The sequence below is a fragment of the Pelecanus crispus genome, chromosome 7 (assembly GCF_030463565.1).
Source record: "Pelecanus crispus isolate bPelCri1 chromosome 7, bPelCri1.pri, whole genome shotgun sequence".
NCBI lineage: Eukaryota > Metazoa > Chordata > Aves > Pelecaniformes > Pelecanidae > Pelecanus > Pelecanus crispus.
In genome coordinates this window covers 23,529,543-23,544,265 of record NC_134649.1, presented here as the reverse complement: position 1 = coordinate 23,544,265, position 14,723 = coordinate 23,529,543, and the positions used below count along the sequence as shown (strand labels likewise).

The following is a 14,723-nucleotide window of genomic DNA, read 5'->3' as shown; positions in this document are numbered from 1 at the left end:
TTTTCTCTGAAATACTAAATTTTGTTGTCTTTTTACAGTCGCGTCAAGCAGACATAGATCTGTGTCTTACACCACATAAATGGAGGTGCTGGTGGTTGTCATTATGAAATCCAGGAGATTCAGGAAATGTATGTTCATTATATACAGCAGAAATTAGTTTAATATGCTCTTCTTTCCATGTCTGTTCACTTTTTCAGTTTTGCATGAAAGCACCTCTTAGTAGAGGAGTAGGAGTCTGATAGATTTCTTTTAATTAGTTTTTCCAAGGGAAGGAAATAATTCAGTAGTTACAACTGATCTATTGAGACAAAGTACGGACTTCAGCATTATGGCCATTTGTCCTGTAAGAACTTACTAGGGCCAGTTAACATGTTTTTCTTTGATTATGGTATTGTGCAGGGAACTACTGGGAATACCAAGATGATGTCCCTTCTGTCCTAAGTTTACGAATTAAGCATTTGAAGAAGGATGATGATTTGATACAAGTAAAAACACAGGGGAAAGAAAATAGGAGAGAAAGCAAAATTTTAAAGGATAGTTGTATAGCATGGACTTACACATTTTATTATTTCATAGTTATTACATTGCAACCAGTTACTGCTGTATTTTTTGGATACTATGAGGGAAAGTGTACAAAAGAAAATAAATGTTTTCTGACTATGACTCTTTGAAGTGTCACAGCTTCTTAATCCTGATCAAAGTTGAATCCTTCTGTTCTGAAGCAGGAGGAATGATACCATATGCTAAAGCTCAGATTTAGGAGAACAGTGCATTAGGTAAAGTAAGAAAAATGTTTGAAAGTCTTGATTACCTTTCCAGAATCAGTTAAATAGCGATTTATGTGAAGAATATTATTTATTGAGTAAACGGTTTTATCCGAATACCCCAAGTCAAAATTAAATATATCGGTACCTCTGAGGTATTTTTTTCTTATGGTATGCAGATAAAATATTAAAGGTGTTTAGAGAGCTGAATGTCCTAGGCCATGTTTTTTCCAACAGACTTTTTGACAAAATAGTAATTTGCTATTGTTAGTCTCTGTTGCTGAAATCAAAGATTTAGTTACATTTAAAAGCTATAAAATCCACTCTGAAGTCCTTATAAAGAGGACTTTCTTTTCTTCTGCAACAGTATATATTAACCACTCTCTGATGCCCCAGATTCCTCAGTTGTCCCCATAACTGATTCCCGTTGCCCAGGTCTATCTTGTTCTCCACTTGCTGCATTATCTATGTCCTGACGGTGCATCCACATGAAAGTTTTCATTTCCATCAGGAGAGCACTCATGGAATTTCCCATCCATGCATGCTCTTCACCCATTGAATTGCATCTCAGAGTAGTCTTGGATCTTGATGTCTTTGTCTTTGGAATGAAACTGAGCTGGAAAATGCAGCCCGGTCCCTGTAGGTTGTTCAGGGTAAGAACTAGGCCAAAGTGAAACCTGTAGAGTCCATATGATGTGGGTGCTCTCAGAAGCAGCTGGTTCACCCTCCGGTGCCTCTCCTGCTGCCTTCCGATGTAGATGTAGCCTCAACCATGGTTTAGAAATCCCTGACGCTCTCATTTGAATGGCACTGTAACTGTGACACTGAGCAGTTGAGTATGGCCAAGAATAGTCTAAATATGACCACTAACTAGTTCTTAAGGTGTTTATGCATCTTAATTTCATACATTTCAGTACTGCCTTCATGAGGTAGGTTGTAGCAGTGGCAGACTCGTTACACATATGGGGTAGCCAAGGGAACTGGACTCATCCCAGGACATTCAGATAACAGCAGCAGAGCTGAAGCAGATAACATTCCTATTCTGCCTTTTCTTTGTGTAGTATATCCAACGGTATAATTGGAATGTTATTGCCCAAAGCAGGAGGAAGCTGTGAATATGCCAATAATGTGCCACAGGAGGAAAAAAGGAGGAAAAAGGAAATCTAAACCGGAGGGGCAGGACAACATGGAAAATATTTCTAATAATTAGCTAACAAGTAGAGCATTTCAATTACTAGTTTTCAGGTGTGGCATGTTTGACAGAGTTGTTTTTAAAAGATCACACCAGCATCCTGAAATGATGATGATAGAATAGCACCACAGACACGTGCAAATTGTTTGTTATCTCACTGCGGTGAATTATGCTAATAGCAGTGAGGGTCATTTTTCCTACATGATTAAAAGCTGGGTACCACATTAGTGTATAAAATTGATAGGCACCCGTAGCCTTTGCCTCTTAGACTTTACCAGTTCAATGTTGGTAAAATTAAAACATTGTGCTTTTGCCAGTGAAGGATTCAAGTTATAGAAGTCATTGATGGTTATTCGTTTGTTTGAGTCCAACTCCTGTTGGGTATTTGTGCACTCTGCAAAACATTTTGATAAAACAGTTGCAATAGGTGAGGTCTGCTCAGAAGAAACCCTTGGAAACAGCAGCTTGACAGAAAGGACTTGGGACATTAGCAATCCAGACGTGTGTCCCCGTGTCTTTATTCTGCACAGCAAAACAAGGTGGAAACCTTATGGTTTGCAAAACACACGTCTGGTGGGAGAGAGAGAAGGAATATTCTCGTACACTGGATCAGTGGGATTCGTGCTAGGGTTGCCTTAGCTGGAAGTCTTGGTGTTGCACCTGGGCAACACAGATGCGCAAAGCTACATGTTGGAATCCTGTACAAGGTATATGTACCATGGGTAAAAATAATTACTAGTGGAAAGTTAAGACAATCCTACTTTCTCATTTTTCTGCCTACCTCACCCTGTTGGTGGATTGCTGGGTGTCCTGCAATGATTGGGTTTCAGTAATTGAACATCACCATTTGCTAGCCATTTAGACATTGTTCTGTTGCCCAGGTTACTACATAAGCATTAGAAAAATTATTGTGCAAAGCAGAAAAAGGACTGCTTGAAATATTTTGCTTTGTTTTAAACTCATTTTTGTTAGCTTTTAACTTTGTTAGATGCAGACAGATAAATTAAGTGGCTTTCCCTGTCTATTGATCCAGAATTGAAACTGTATTGCAACAGTTTTAATGTATCCCCTTAGCAACATTTATTTAACCTTGGTCTCCCCCTCTCAGTCCCTGAATGCAGTGGAGCCACTGTTTAAGGAGTGATTCATTTTATGTTAGCTGTTTTCCTGACTGATTTCTTTCAAATGCTGTTCAAGACAATGTGCTGTATCTCGCCTGTACAGCCTTTGTGCAATGCCAAATTGAGGAATGACTTTTTCTTGATCCCTTAGAAAAACACAAACTCAGAAAAACTGATATATCAGCAGTGGTTGAAAAGATAAATCTGTTGTATATATGTCTGGCATGTAACAATGTCATTCTTTTTCCATGTTCTTAGCATGTCACTTGCTGAATATGCTTTTTTTTTTTTTTTTTTTAAAGGAGGTTAATGTGAAACTGTGTAGGAATAGGCCTGCAAAGAATGTTCCAGAGTATAGTTACTTTTTAAAAAGTGATGAAATGTGTGTTAGAAAGGAGAGACTTGTTTTGCATGTTACTTGTTACACCATGCTTAAAAGCTTGAAGTAATAAAGCTGCTCCCTTATTGGCATTAAAACTAATTTTAGTGTATTTACTCATTAACACAGCTCTGCACTGCTGAGCATTCTGCTCACACGGCTGTGTACAAATCGGTTTGTAATGGCACTCGAGGCATTTTGAGGAAGAATGGGGGAAAAAAGGAAAGGAAATAACCTAGTCTTCTAAATACGTTCCACAGCTATCAACAGTACCAAATTGCTACCAAGCTGGTATTTAATTGCAGCTTTCAGTGGGTGAGTTTTCCTGCCTATTCATTGCTTACCTTACTTGTACAACTTACGAGTCCTTTGTGCTTTTATTTGGTTTACAGTTTATTTTTCGGACGCCACTAGTTTTCTGTTGTGTTTGACCAATCTACCTATAATGCTGTCAGAAGGAATATTTCTGGTGTTGAGTCTTGCGTGAGCATAAAACTGGGTTTCTGTTAATCTGAGGAATCTTGGCAGCTCTCCCAGACTCTTCATCTTGATGCCTGCAGATTCTTCAAGCACTGTGCAGATCACTTAAGTACAAGATGGATCTATTTCATTATATCGGAAGACAAATACATGAGTATGTGGGATGTGTTTTAGATTAAGCAGATGAATTTTAAAAATTTATCAGGGGAATATTTTTCCTTAGAGAAATTTCAGCAATTTTGTTTCAATTTAATTATTTTAAAAATATTTGTATTACATTTTAACTAAGTAGAATTAGTAGAATTAAGATGGGTAAGATGCAGCTTTTGCATCAAGAACATATAATTTGAAGCAGATGACCTGACAATATTACCAAGACACATAAGAGAAACCAAAGTATTAATGTAAGGTGGTGGAAGTTAAGTGGTTTGCATTTCAAGCTCTAAAAAGACAGCTGCTATACTGAAGAACGGCAGTCTAATACTGTTCTTTGTAAGTCCATACAGTAGAAATTAATCTCCTGCAGCCTTCCTAGTTAAAATGAACAACTGAAACGGTGGTTATAAGGAGTTTGTGTATTGAAGTAGCAACTGCCTGTTGTGCTAGATAGGAAGTGTCTTAACTTTCTTTTTAAAAAATGGAGGTGCTTCACGTGGTAAGTAGTTTAATAAATGTGTGAAGCAATCAATCAAAGAGTTCACCAAAATGGCTCAGAAGATGCTACTTCAGAAGACATTTGGCTGATGCAGCTGCAAAACACAAGTTCGTTATTATAACAGCTTCCCTGCAGATTATTCCTCAAACTGTTTCATGGTTTTAAATAATATTGTTAATGTAATTAGCTAATAGAAGGGTAGGAAATTAAAGCTGTCTGCAAGGGGAAAATATTCAATTGAAGTGTAAAGTGAAATTTGAAATGAAGTGGGAGTCAATCAAGCAGGCACTCTGGGAAAGATGCTGAAAACTACAGGCACCAAGGAGGTTTTTGCAGAGTACTTGTTCCTCAGTGGCAACATGATCCGGAAGGAGTAAAGACAGGTGCAGGGACTAAGTCTCCAGTCCAAGGGAACTATTAACATGGGCTCAAATTTAAGCATGGGAGAAGCCTGGCTGATGAAACTGGGACCATAAATGTGACACTGAATTGGCACTCTAATTGTCATTTAGTAGCACAGAGATGATAGTTGGGAAGATCCCTGACCCTGATGCAGGACTCCACATTTGTCAGTGTTGAACTCTGAGGTTCCCACCAGCCCACTTCTCCAGTCTGTCTGGTCCCTCTCTCTGCCAGTGTATCTACTGCTCCTCCCAGTCTGGTATAACCTGCAAACCTGCTACAGATGATCTCTGTCCCATCATCCAGGTCACTGATGAAGATATGAAACCCGCTCTGTCCCAGAATCAAGCCCTGGGTAATGCCACTCATTACCTGGGCAGCTGGTTAGTCTTCATCCCATTCACCATGATGCTGGAAGCCTGCTGGGCCAGTCAGCTCTCCACACACCCCACCATCCACCTGTCCAATCCAGATTTGGCTTTCCTAATTCCACCTCTGCATGCCTGGGTGGTGTTTCTGTATTTCATTTGGTTAGCCATTTTGGTCTCTGGTTTTGCTTCCTTTACACTTTCTGTGCTTAAGCGGGGCCAGGAGTTCCCTATTCAGCCAAGCTGCCTTCTTGCTGTGCCCATTTGTTTTCCTGCATGTAGGAAAATGGATCATTCTGGGGTTGTGAGCGGTTTGTCCCGGAAGATCAGCGAGCTGTCCTGATCTCAGTTGCCTGTAAGGGCAACCATCCATGTGACCATGCTCAAGTTTCATCTCCTGTAGTTCAGTGTCTTGATTATGCTAAATGCCTTCCTCAGTTTCCTCAGGATCTTAAATTCTACCATCTGAGGGTCATTTCAGCTAAGGACGCCATTGACTATCAAATTTCTGAACAAATTTTCCTTATTTATGAATACCAAATGTAGGAGAGATCTCTCCTGCTGGGTCATCCAGCACTGGTGTCAAGAAGTTGTCCACAACGCACTTCAGTGCTCACTGCTCTGAGAAATGGTGATGTAGGTTGGAGTAAGGTTATAGCGGTAACTGTAAGTGCTGATAACTTTAGCTAGAACCTTTTCTGCCCCGAGATGCTGCTGTAGCTCCTTGGTATATTTTACTGTACCATCGAACAAGGGGTGGAGCTGTGTAATAAAATATCCTGTACTGAGTAGTCTGCAATAGCAAGGTTAGCCTTCGGGGCACAGGGGCCCTCCCTGAGTCCAGAAGAACAGCTAAAACATGGTGCATTTCTGTAAGAAACTTAATTATGTGTACATAAAAATAGTTTAGATTTTGCAGTGAATGTGAAATTAATGGTGTAGTCTGTTGATAGGGAGGGGGGTGCTGGAGAATACTTAATTGTGATCTGTGGCTGTTAAAATGTGGAAAAGATAATTAAGAAGATATTCTTGAGTACTTGTCTTTCTGTGATCTGTATTTTCAATACCAAAATATGTACGTCCCTAGCTCTGGGAGTCTTGCAGAGTTGTGTAAAGATACAGGGATTGAAGTAAAAAGTCTTGATTTTAGTGTCAAAGGAAGAAGAAACATGTTATTGAAATGTAATTAAACTGGTGATTGTATTTACACCAGTACTTGTTGGGGGAGTGAAGCTTTCCCGGTTGACAGGATGGGCATATCTGGGAGAGGAGATGAAATGTGAATGGGAGCTTCAGGAGGGGTGGAAGATGCGATGGAGCAGTAACAGGCACACCGGTGCAAGGAAAGGGGAGGAGGACATCGTCAATGTCCCCGTAGAGCTGGGCTTCATTTGTGGTGGCTGTTGGTCCCAAGAAATACACCCTTGTCTTTGTGGTACTGTGGATGGTAGTGTTTCATATGAAACAATGAAGTGTTTCATAGTTCTGCCCACACACCTTGATTACATTGTGCAAGTCTGATACAAGCAAATGGTTTGTTCTTCCAGTGTTGTCAGTATTTGCCTGGGAAATAGAAACGAAAAAATGAGAGTTCTGCCAATTCAAGACCTACGTGTGAGATGATGCTTTGGTTGACGAGGTTTTTTAGAACTTAAAGTCAGGTTTTTGATGATAGACTTCTCAGTGCAGCTGAGACATTCTTAGTGTGTCTGCCTGAAGGTTTGGTTGTTCAGATAACATTTTCTGGTTTAGTCAGGTTTTTTGTGTGCCGTTTTCTCCTTGTCTATTGAGACACAAGTCCACATCTTCTGATAGTACATTAAGTGGAGATGCTGCAGCTCTCAACAAAACCTGTGTTAGTCCTGAACTCTTTCTGGGGAAAATCTGAGCTGTTTTAGTTAGCTTCCATAATTAAGAAGTGAATAAAGGTATTTGGCCACATAGATTCCCATGTGGAAAATGTCATCGGGTCTCTTAAGCTTGGTAAATACTTAAGAATCCAGAAAAATTCAGCGTAGCCTGAGCTTTAAGTTTTTGTTACTAATTGTGCTTCCTGTAATACTGTGTGGTAATTGGGGTCCAGCTGCTCAGAATATTACTATTAGATTAATGGATGGATTGCTTTAATAGGATTTGGAGAACAGCTATTTGTACATTACAGCTTGTGCTGTTAACTTGCCAACCTTTTAATGCAATAATCCTGCAGATTTATCCTAGCTTTAAAGTAGTAATACAGGAAGACGTACATAACTTACCACAAAATGTTTAAGTCTTCGTATAATATGAAGCAAGAGTTGTTTATGCTTGTTAATATCTTTGTAAAATGATGTATGTTATGAGAAGGAGGAAAAGCATTGATGGAAAGAAAACAGTGATCTTGGTGAAAGTTAGGAAAAAGTCTCTATTTCCACTGCCATACCAAGTTTGTCACCACATCTTAACCACTGGCAGTAGTAGAACCCAACCAGCTCAGAAAGCAGTTACTATGTGAACTGACTTCAGTCTTTAATTGCACAACCTGGATGAGTTTGCACTTCTTTAAATGAACTTTGTGCGTTCTGTCTGTCATTTTTTTATGATTGAGAAAGATTAACTCTGCATGTTAATGAAATAAAGTAGAAAATTGGGTCTGGATGTATTTTTTAATAAATAATACAAGTTGGGATTTTTTATTGGTAAATGTTTGGTGTTACATCTGGTTTACAAAGAAGTGAAAGTATTGTTTGCTGCTGGTATGTCCTCTTACGAGGTCATATTTTATGCTCAGTTTTCACCCTTCCCTTTCCCTTGCCTCTTCCATTACAATGGAGATTTGGTCTGCTTGCTTGACAGTGACTTGTCCTTTAATATTTCCCATTAGTTTTCAGTAGTTACCTTTGCCTGCATGTCAGCCTTCAGTTTAATGGCCTTTTTTGTGTGTGTTCATTTTCTTTTGTTTCCCATCGTGGTTTTGTTTATTTGTTTTGTGTTTTTTTTTCTGTTTCCTTTTTTAAACCGTGGTGATGTTTGCCCTTCATATTCCCCAATGTTTGCACATGACAAGATGTTGCCATCCCAACATTACCTCCCACTTCACTGACCAGTGCCACTAATGACCATCTAGCACCAGCTACAACAGGACCATTGCCTTCAGCCCCGCGGGACGTTGTGGCCACCCTCGTCTCCACTCGCTTCATCAGACTGACTTGGCGGACTCCTGTATCAGACCCTCAAGGAGACAACCTCACCTATTCAATCTTCTACACCAAGGAAGGTATAAACAGGTAAAGATCTTGATGTGTAAAATAGGTCATGCTCTTTCATGACTCTTCTTCATGCTAGCTTTGCTTAGAAGCACTATAAACCTTAAGTCTTTAATACTCAAAGCCTTACAGGTTGCAGAATCCAAGGGGTAAACCTTAAGTCTTTAATGCTCAAAGCCTTACAGGTTGCAGAATCCAAGGGGTTGTGTTGCATTCCCTCCTGCACCCTGATGAGAGGATTTATTTGCTTCGTTGCTGCATATACGTATTCTTATGGGCAATGCTTGTGCATCATTTTGATTGACTGCAAACAGTTGCTACCTGCTTTTAGCAGACTGCTTAGAAACTAAGAGCAAGCATAGACTGTAACACCTCTTCAGGAACACTGACACTGTGATAAATGCCATCCACCACAGGCACAGAAACATCCTCCAGATAGTCCATGTGCTATCGAGAGCGAGCAGTCACTTCAGACTTCAAAATCCTGTAAATATAGTCTGATTCTAGAGAATCATGTGGTAGGTGCTGGTTAAATGTTGTGGTAGGTGCTGGTTAAATGTTGTGGTGGGTGCCGGTTAAATGTTGATTCTCTTCTAGTAATCCCTGTAAATAGAAATTTCAGGAATGTGAAGCATTCATAAGTTTTTGACCTATTATCCCAATGGTTTAGTTCAATATACCCCTTTTTCTTCCCGATGGGATCTACTGCTCAGAATTACAGTTTCAAATTGTTGTGATAAGTTTGAAGAAGATGGAGCTAACAATCATTTTGAGCAATGCTTAATTAATTGCAAATTAGCTTGATTATCAGACTCAAGAGAAAATGATCTGTCTACTCACTGACTGGAGCATAAGACTCAAAGTTAAGAAAATCATTTGAAGAGAATATAAAACACACTACTGCTTACGGTGAATTGCCAGTCTTTCTTAATTCTGTGGATAAACATCCATCCAGGCTCGTGGTGATTAACTGAGGCAATTAGTAAACTTTTCTTTGCCTCACAAATGTTGTTGTTCTACTACTTCCTTACTTTGGTAATATTCATTTTTATTGGAGATATTTTAAGTGAGACAGGAAAAAAGGTGGGATGTTGCCAGCTGTTCTTGCTTCTCTCCTCTCCTCCTTCATGTTTCTGGTTGTAACTGCTCTACCTGCTGGGGTTTTAGAAAGTAATTTGCAGGAAATGGCTTCTTGCCTGTCCCTGTACTGCTTTTGAGGAAACAAAATGTATCCCCTTCCACTACATACAAGACTATAGAAAGCTAAAAAATACTCCTCTTGGGCTAAAAGCATGCGCAGAACAAAGGGAAAGAGGCATCTCATAGTTTGTGGTGAATAAATTAGGAAATTACAGGACAATCTGCAGAAACTGCTGTTTCCAGTTCTTGCAGAGCAGCCCTCTGGGCTTGGGTTAATGTTGTCCCCAGAAAGTTTACATAGCAAAATACTTAAGCTGGTGCTTATACGTAAGCAGGTGGTTTCATTGACTTCAATGAGATCTTTGTTTGCTTAAGTGCCCTTCTGGATCAGGGTTCAAAGCAGGCTCTGAAAGCTTTTTATTAGCATATATTCACTATTTTCTCAATTTCACTACTCCTCTGCGTTTTTGAAATTTTTTTGTTATGCCTCATAAAGACAGTTGCTATCCAATATTTCACAGATTGGTATGAAAATATTGTGAAATCCTGCCATTGAACCTGGATTTAGAGAATGAGAACAATAAAATTTTAAAAAAGAAGAAAAGTTCTGTTTACCATTTTGATGTTACATGGTACTTTTTGACCAGTTGGTTGGGCATTGTGGAAATACTGGTTGGTTATTGAATAAAAAATAGATGAGCGTGTCGCACGCAACTAAGCAGTCAGAAATCAGAAAATTTTGAAGTCAGGCTTGGATGTGCAACCCTCCTTTCTTAACATTATAGAACACTGCTTAAATGATCACTTTGTAGTCCTTGAATTATACATGATTGTGTATCTTTGCTGTGGTTTTAAGTGCATATGTACCATCTCCTCATACTATTATATTTTTGCCTACATGTACCATTTTCATTGCATGCATTACTGGATCCTTTTAGTAACCTAAGCATTGTCTCTTCCTCACTTGCATTTGATTCTTTGCCTTTTAAATTGGGCTTGTGAAAAATGAAAAAAATACATATAACATGGAATGGCTTAGCTAGGTATTCTGACATCTCTAAACCTTCTTTAAAGGGCTGCAGAGAGTCATCTTCATATTGTGAATTGTAGGAGCACTTAAATCTCTCTGCAGTATACAAGGTATGTGGTTCCTGAGGTATCAGCTGCCTCAGCAACCGCTGATTTATGTTCCTTTTATTTTTATCTGTTCAGTGAAAGGAGATGCACACAGAAACATGGTAAGGTGTTCCTTAACTTTGCCCTTTGAACTTCTTTAAAGGACTGCAAGGTGAGCGGAACGTGATTTTCGCCCCCGTAATCATGGGGCACTCCTGTGAAAGGCTCTTTCTGTGCCCCATGCCTCCCCTTTATGCCACCAGCAGCTTCAGGGGCTAAGGGGTGCCTTCTGCCCTCTGCCCTCACCCCCAGAGAAATTACATGTTTCACATTTTAAACTCAGTGTGTGCCTGCAGAAAAGTGTTGGCCCCTCAGTTGAATGTTACAGAAGATTTGTAAGCAGCAGAAAACAAAGAATTACAGCAAAAATGCAAATGCTGCCAAAGTTGTTGTGGTTGCTTTTATCACTTCTGAATGATTAAAGATGGTTCTGATAGTATGTAGTGTCTGCTCAGGAGGAGTGAGTGAGAATAAAGATTGGTAGGACTTGGAAGTTACTCTCTAAGGGAGAAACTGAAACTATCCATTGAAGAGGAGCATTTCAAAGCATGGACATAAGTTGTGAAGATTGGAATCAGCAGAATGTCACCAGCTGGTGGCATGTCTTCACATTGGCTTGTTGATGTCAGAGAGGCTTCTATTGAGGCAGTTGCGTATGAATGAAGTGGGTGTCTCATGACACACCTCTAGAAGAATGAAAATAATCTGATCAGATAGAAATTACTGTCTTCCTTACAGATTATATAGTTACACAGTTATTTCACCCTTGTGTTAGGTATTCCAAATTGAAGACAGTTCCCCTGAAAAGGGTGTGAAAATTTAAATGTGTTGGGGGGGGGGGGGGCAAAGGAAGGTTTAATTCTGTGAAACTTTAGACAAGCACTCAGCCAGAACTCCTCCAAACTTTCAAGATTTGGACAAAAATAGAAGGAACAGCTAGCACGTTGCTGGTACAAGAGGGTAAATCACACATGTGAGATTCAAATAATACTAAACCCATGATTCAATGTAGTGTGCTTCAGACACAGAAAATGGAGTTTAATTGTGTGTAATCACGCTGTCAAAATGTCTCTCTGAGCTCACTGCCAGGCTCTACAGCTGACATGGCTGGAGCAGACAGTATTTGCTTTTTAATAATTCCCTGACGGTTGTTTTTTGTTATAAGTGTAACTTTAAACTTTACATTTCCAGATGAAACTGTTGTTTCTGGTTTTGAACCATAGGCTTTTTCCCTTAGGTACTTGATAGCTATTTTAAACCTTAACTCTGGTTTACAAAGCTCTTTAATTGGGGATTAAACTGGAATGAGTTAGAATAGTCATAATGTTCTGTAGGGTAATATAGTTATTCATATAGACCATCTGTTTTGTTACCTATTATGCCTACCTAAACACATCAGAGCTCGTAAAAGGTGCTCAAGGCTCCCGAAGAAAGGGCATAAATGAGAGATTCATGTAGCACTTAATTAGATTAATCTCAACATATTTTTAACATGCTGTTGTGAGGGAAGGCACAGTTCCTAGTTATTACTGAAAATAGCAATATTTTGATGTGTCTATTTATTTTTTGATAAATGTTGTCTTTCCATTAAAATAATTTTATTTTTTTTGTAATTTTAAATAATAACCTTGGATTGCTGATTTTTTTTTCTAGATAAAATCAGTGAGTGTATTTGCATGTGAGGCAGAAGATGCAATGTATTTTGCATGTCAATGGGAAATGAATGTTATTCCACAGCTGTGAATCAGTTGGCACTTACTCTGGGTTTTCAAATACCATCATTGTATCTAAGACATGTCTTAAAGGAAACTATCCATTTGAAAATGTGTTTTTCCAGCAAACATTTTGCACTAGCTATAACTGGAAAAGTTAGTGAGGGAAAATATTTATCTTTTTCCCTGCCCGCCCCCTCTTTCATTCTGTGGTGGGTACGATTATTTCTTTAGTGTGTGTCTCGCTTCTTTGTCAGCTTCTTCCTTGCAAAAAAACCTTTATAAATATTAGAAGAAGAAAACTCTTCTGTAAACATTTTTAATTAAAATATGCTATAATGATGCTGCTCATTTAACGATGGAAATTTAAAGAAGAATCTGAAATAAATTAAGCTGCTTATGCGATGCCATTTTTGCTCAATTTTCATGAAGGAGAATGTTCTGGAAAATGTGTTTAAATAGATCTTTAGTTAAAGTAAGGGTTTTGTTTCCCTCTGTATAGATACAGTGTAATAGTGCAGAAATCAACAGGGATTTCAAGATGTTTTCAACCAAGTTATGCTAAATCAACCATACCAGTTGATTTAAAAAGAAGTAAGTTAAAAAAGGAGATTTTTGGCATCATATTTCTGTGATATAAACTAAAGCATAATGGCTGGAAGGTAGGAAAGGGGAGACTGTGGAATAATTTTGCCTAGGTTTCTGCATTAAAAAAGATTTAATAGCAGCTAATCATTGGGATGAGAATAGTCTGCCCTCTACTGTAGAGCTAAACAAAGTCTAGCAGACAAAAGAGGAAGAATTGTATTCAAAGCAGTCACATTTCCCCTTTATTTTCTCAGTGGGGAAGTGTTTGATTTCTTCTTTTGTAATACTGCTTTTATTTGTATTTACAGGGAGGAGGTAGCTTCTTTTCAAGAAAGGACAAGTGTGTGGATGTCATTACCCAAACGTAGCTCTGTGAAAGTTTATGTGACAACAGCAATGTGTTGGAAATAAAGGCTGTAGTTAGTTGATGATTAATCTTTTAATCTTCCCCTCAATCCTGAGCTTGATAAGAACTGATCGAGTTTCCTGAACTATGCTCAGCACAAGACCGTGCTTCCACAGGAGGGAAGTAGCAGGTTCCCCTGTGACTGGGAGGTGCGATGGAGGTTCACTAAACGCAGGGCAACAATCCTTCCAGTTGCCTCAGTTCTCCCAACTGGATTACAGCTTTCAGCTTGCAAAATGTCGGCCTTTTTGCTGAGCCTAACATAAATGCTTGTTCCTACACAGCGCGCTCTTTCTTTGGGCTCTGGCAGACAAACTGGGGGGGTCCAGTAGCCCGGAGCTGTCTCCTCGGCATTGCCGGAGGTGAGCATCTTCATGCCAGTCTGAGAGGAGCCCCCCTCACGGGCCTGATTCCCAGTGCACGATACGAGCATAAACCGCTGCTGAAGGATGGTTTCGGATCGCACATCAGACTGAATGAGAGCAGCGGAGATGCGGGCAGGCGCTGCTTTTTGTTGACTCCACTACTTGTGGATAGCATAAATGCCACAGCTGTCTGCCTGGGTGTACGCAAGTCAAAGACCGGGGATGTTTTTAAAAAATCTAAATATTAGGGAGGAACTACGTAAAGTTTGGAGGCAGAAGAATACATTAAAACAACTTCTTTGAAAAATACTTTGAAAAATACACAAAAAGCAGCCCCACAGTATTAACAAAAATGCCTTAAATATCGCCAGTCTCTGTGTATGCTGCTTAAATATATTTTTTCTTCTGGCTTCAGAGTAGTAGGATAAACTGTCACTATGAATTATCGCCTGCTGTTAAGAGAATAACAAAGAAACTACTTAGAATTTTCTGATGTTGAGTATAATTTATTCTTCACTGCATATTGCTTTTTCAAAGAGAAGTTACAAAATTAGAAGCTGTTTGTCACCAGCAATTTGTGCATATTTATTGTTTTATTGTGTAGTCTGCGCAGTACAAATAACCACATCATTAACACATTAGATATATTCAAACAGGATACATCTTAGTAGCAACTATTCCCTTATTTACCCCTCAAAAACCCTCTTACTAATCAACGATTTTTTTCTGTGCC

General features: G+C 39.1%; 1 protein-coding gene across 1 annotated transcript in view; it reads left to right on the top strand.

The window, feature by feature from the left end:
- The window catches only part of NEO1 (neogenin 1), a 221,306-nt gene that overhangs the window by 162,840 nt on the left and 43,743 nt on the right, over window positions 1-14,723 (top strand). Inside the window, exon 8 of the mRNA XM_075713990.1 lies at window positions 8,405-8,624. Coding sequence (XP_075570105.1) covers window positions 8,405-8,624 — 220 coding nt within the window. The remainder of the gene's footprint in view (window positions 1-8,404; window positions 8,625-14,723) is intronic.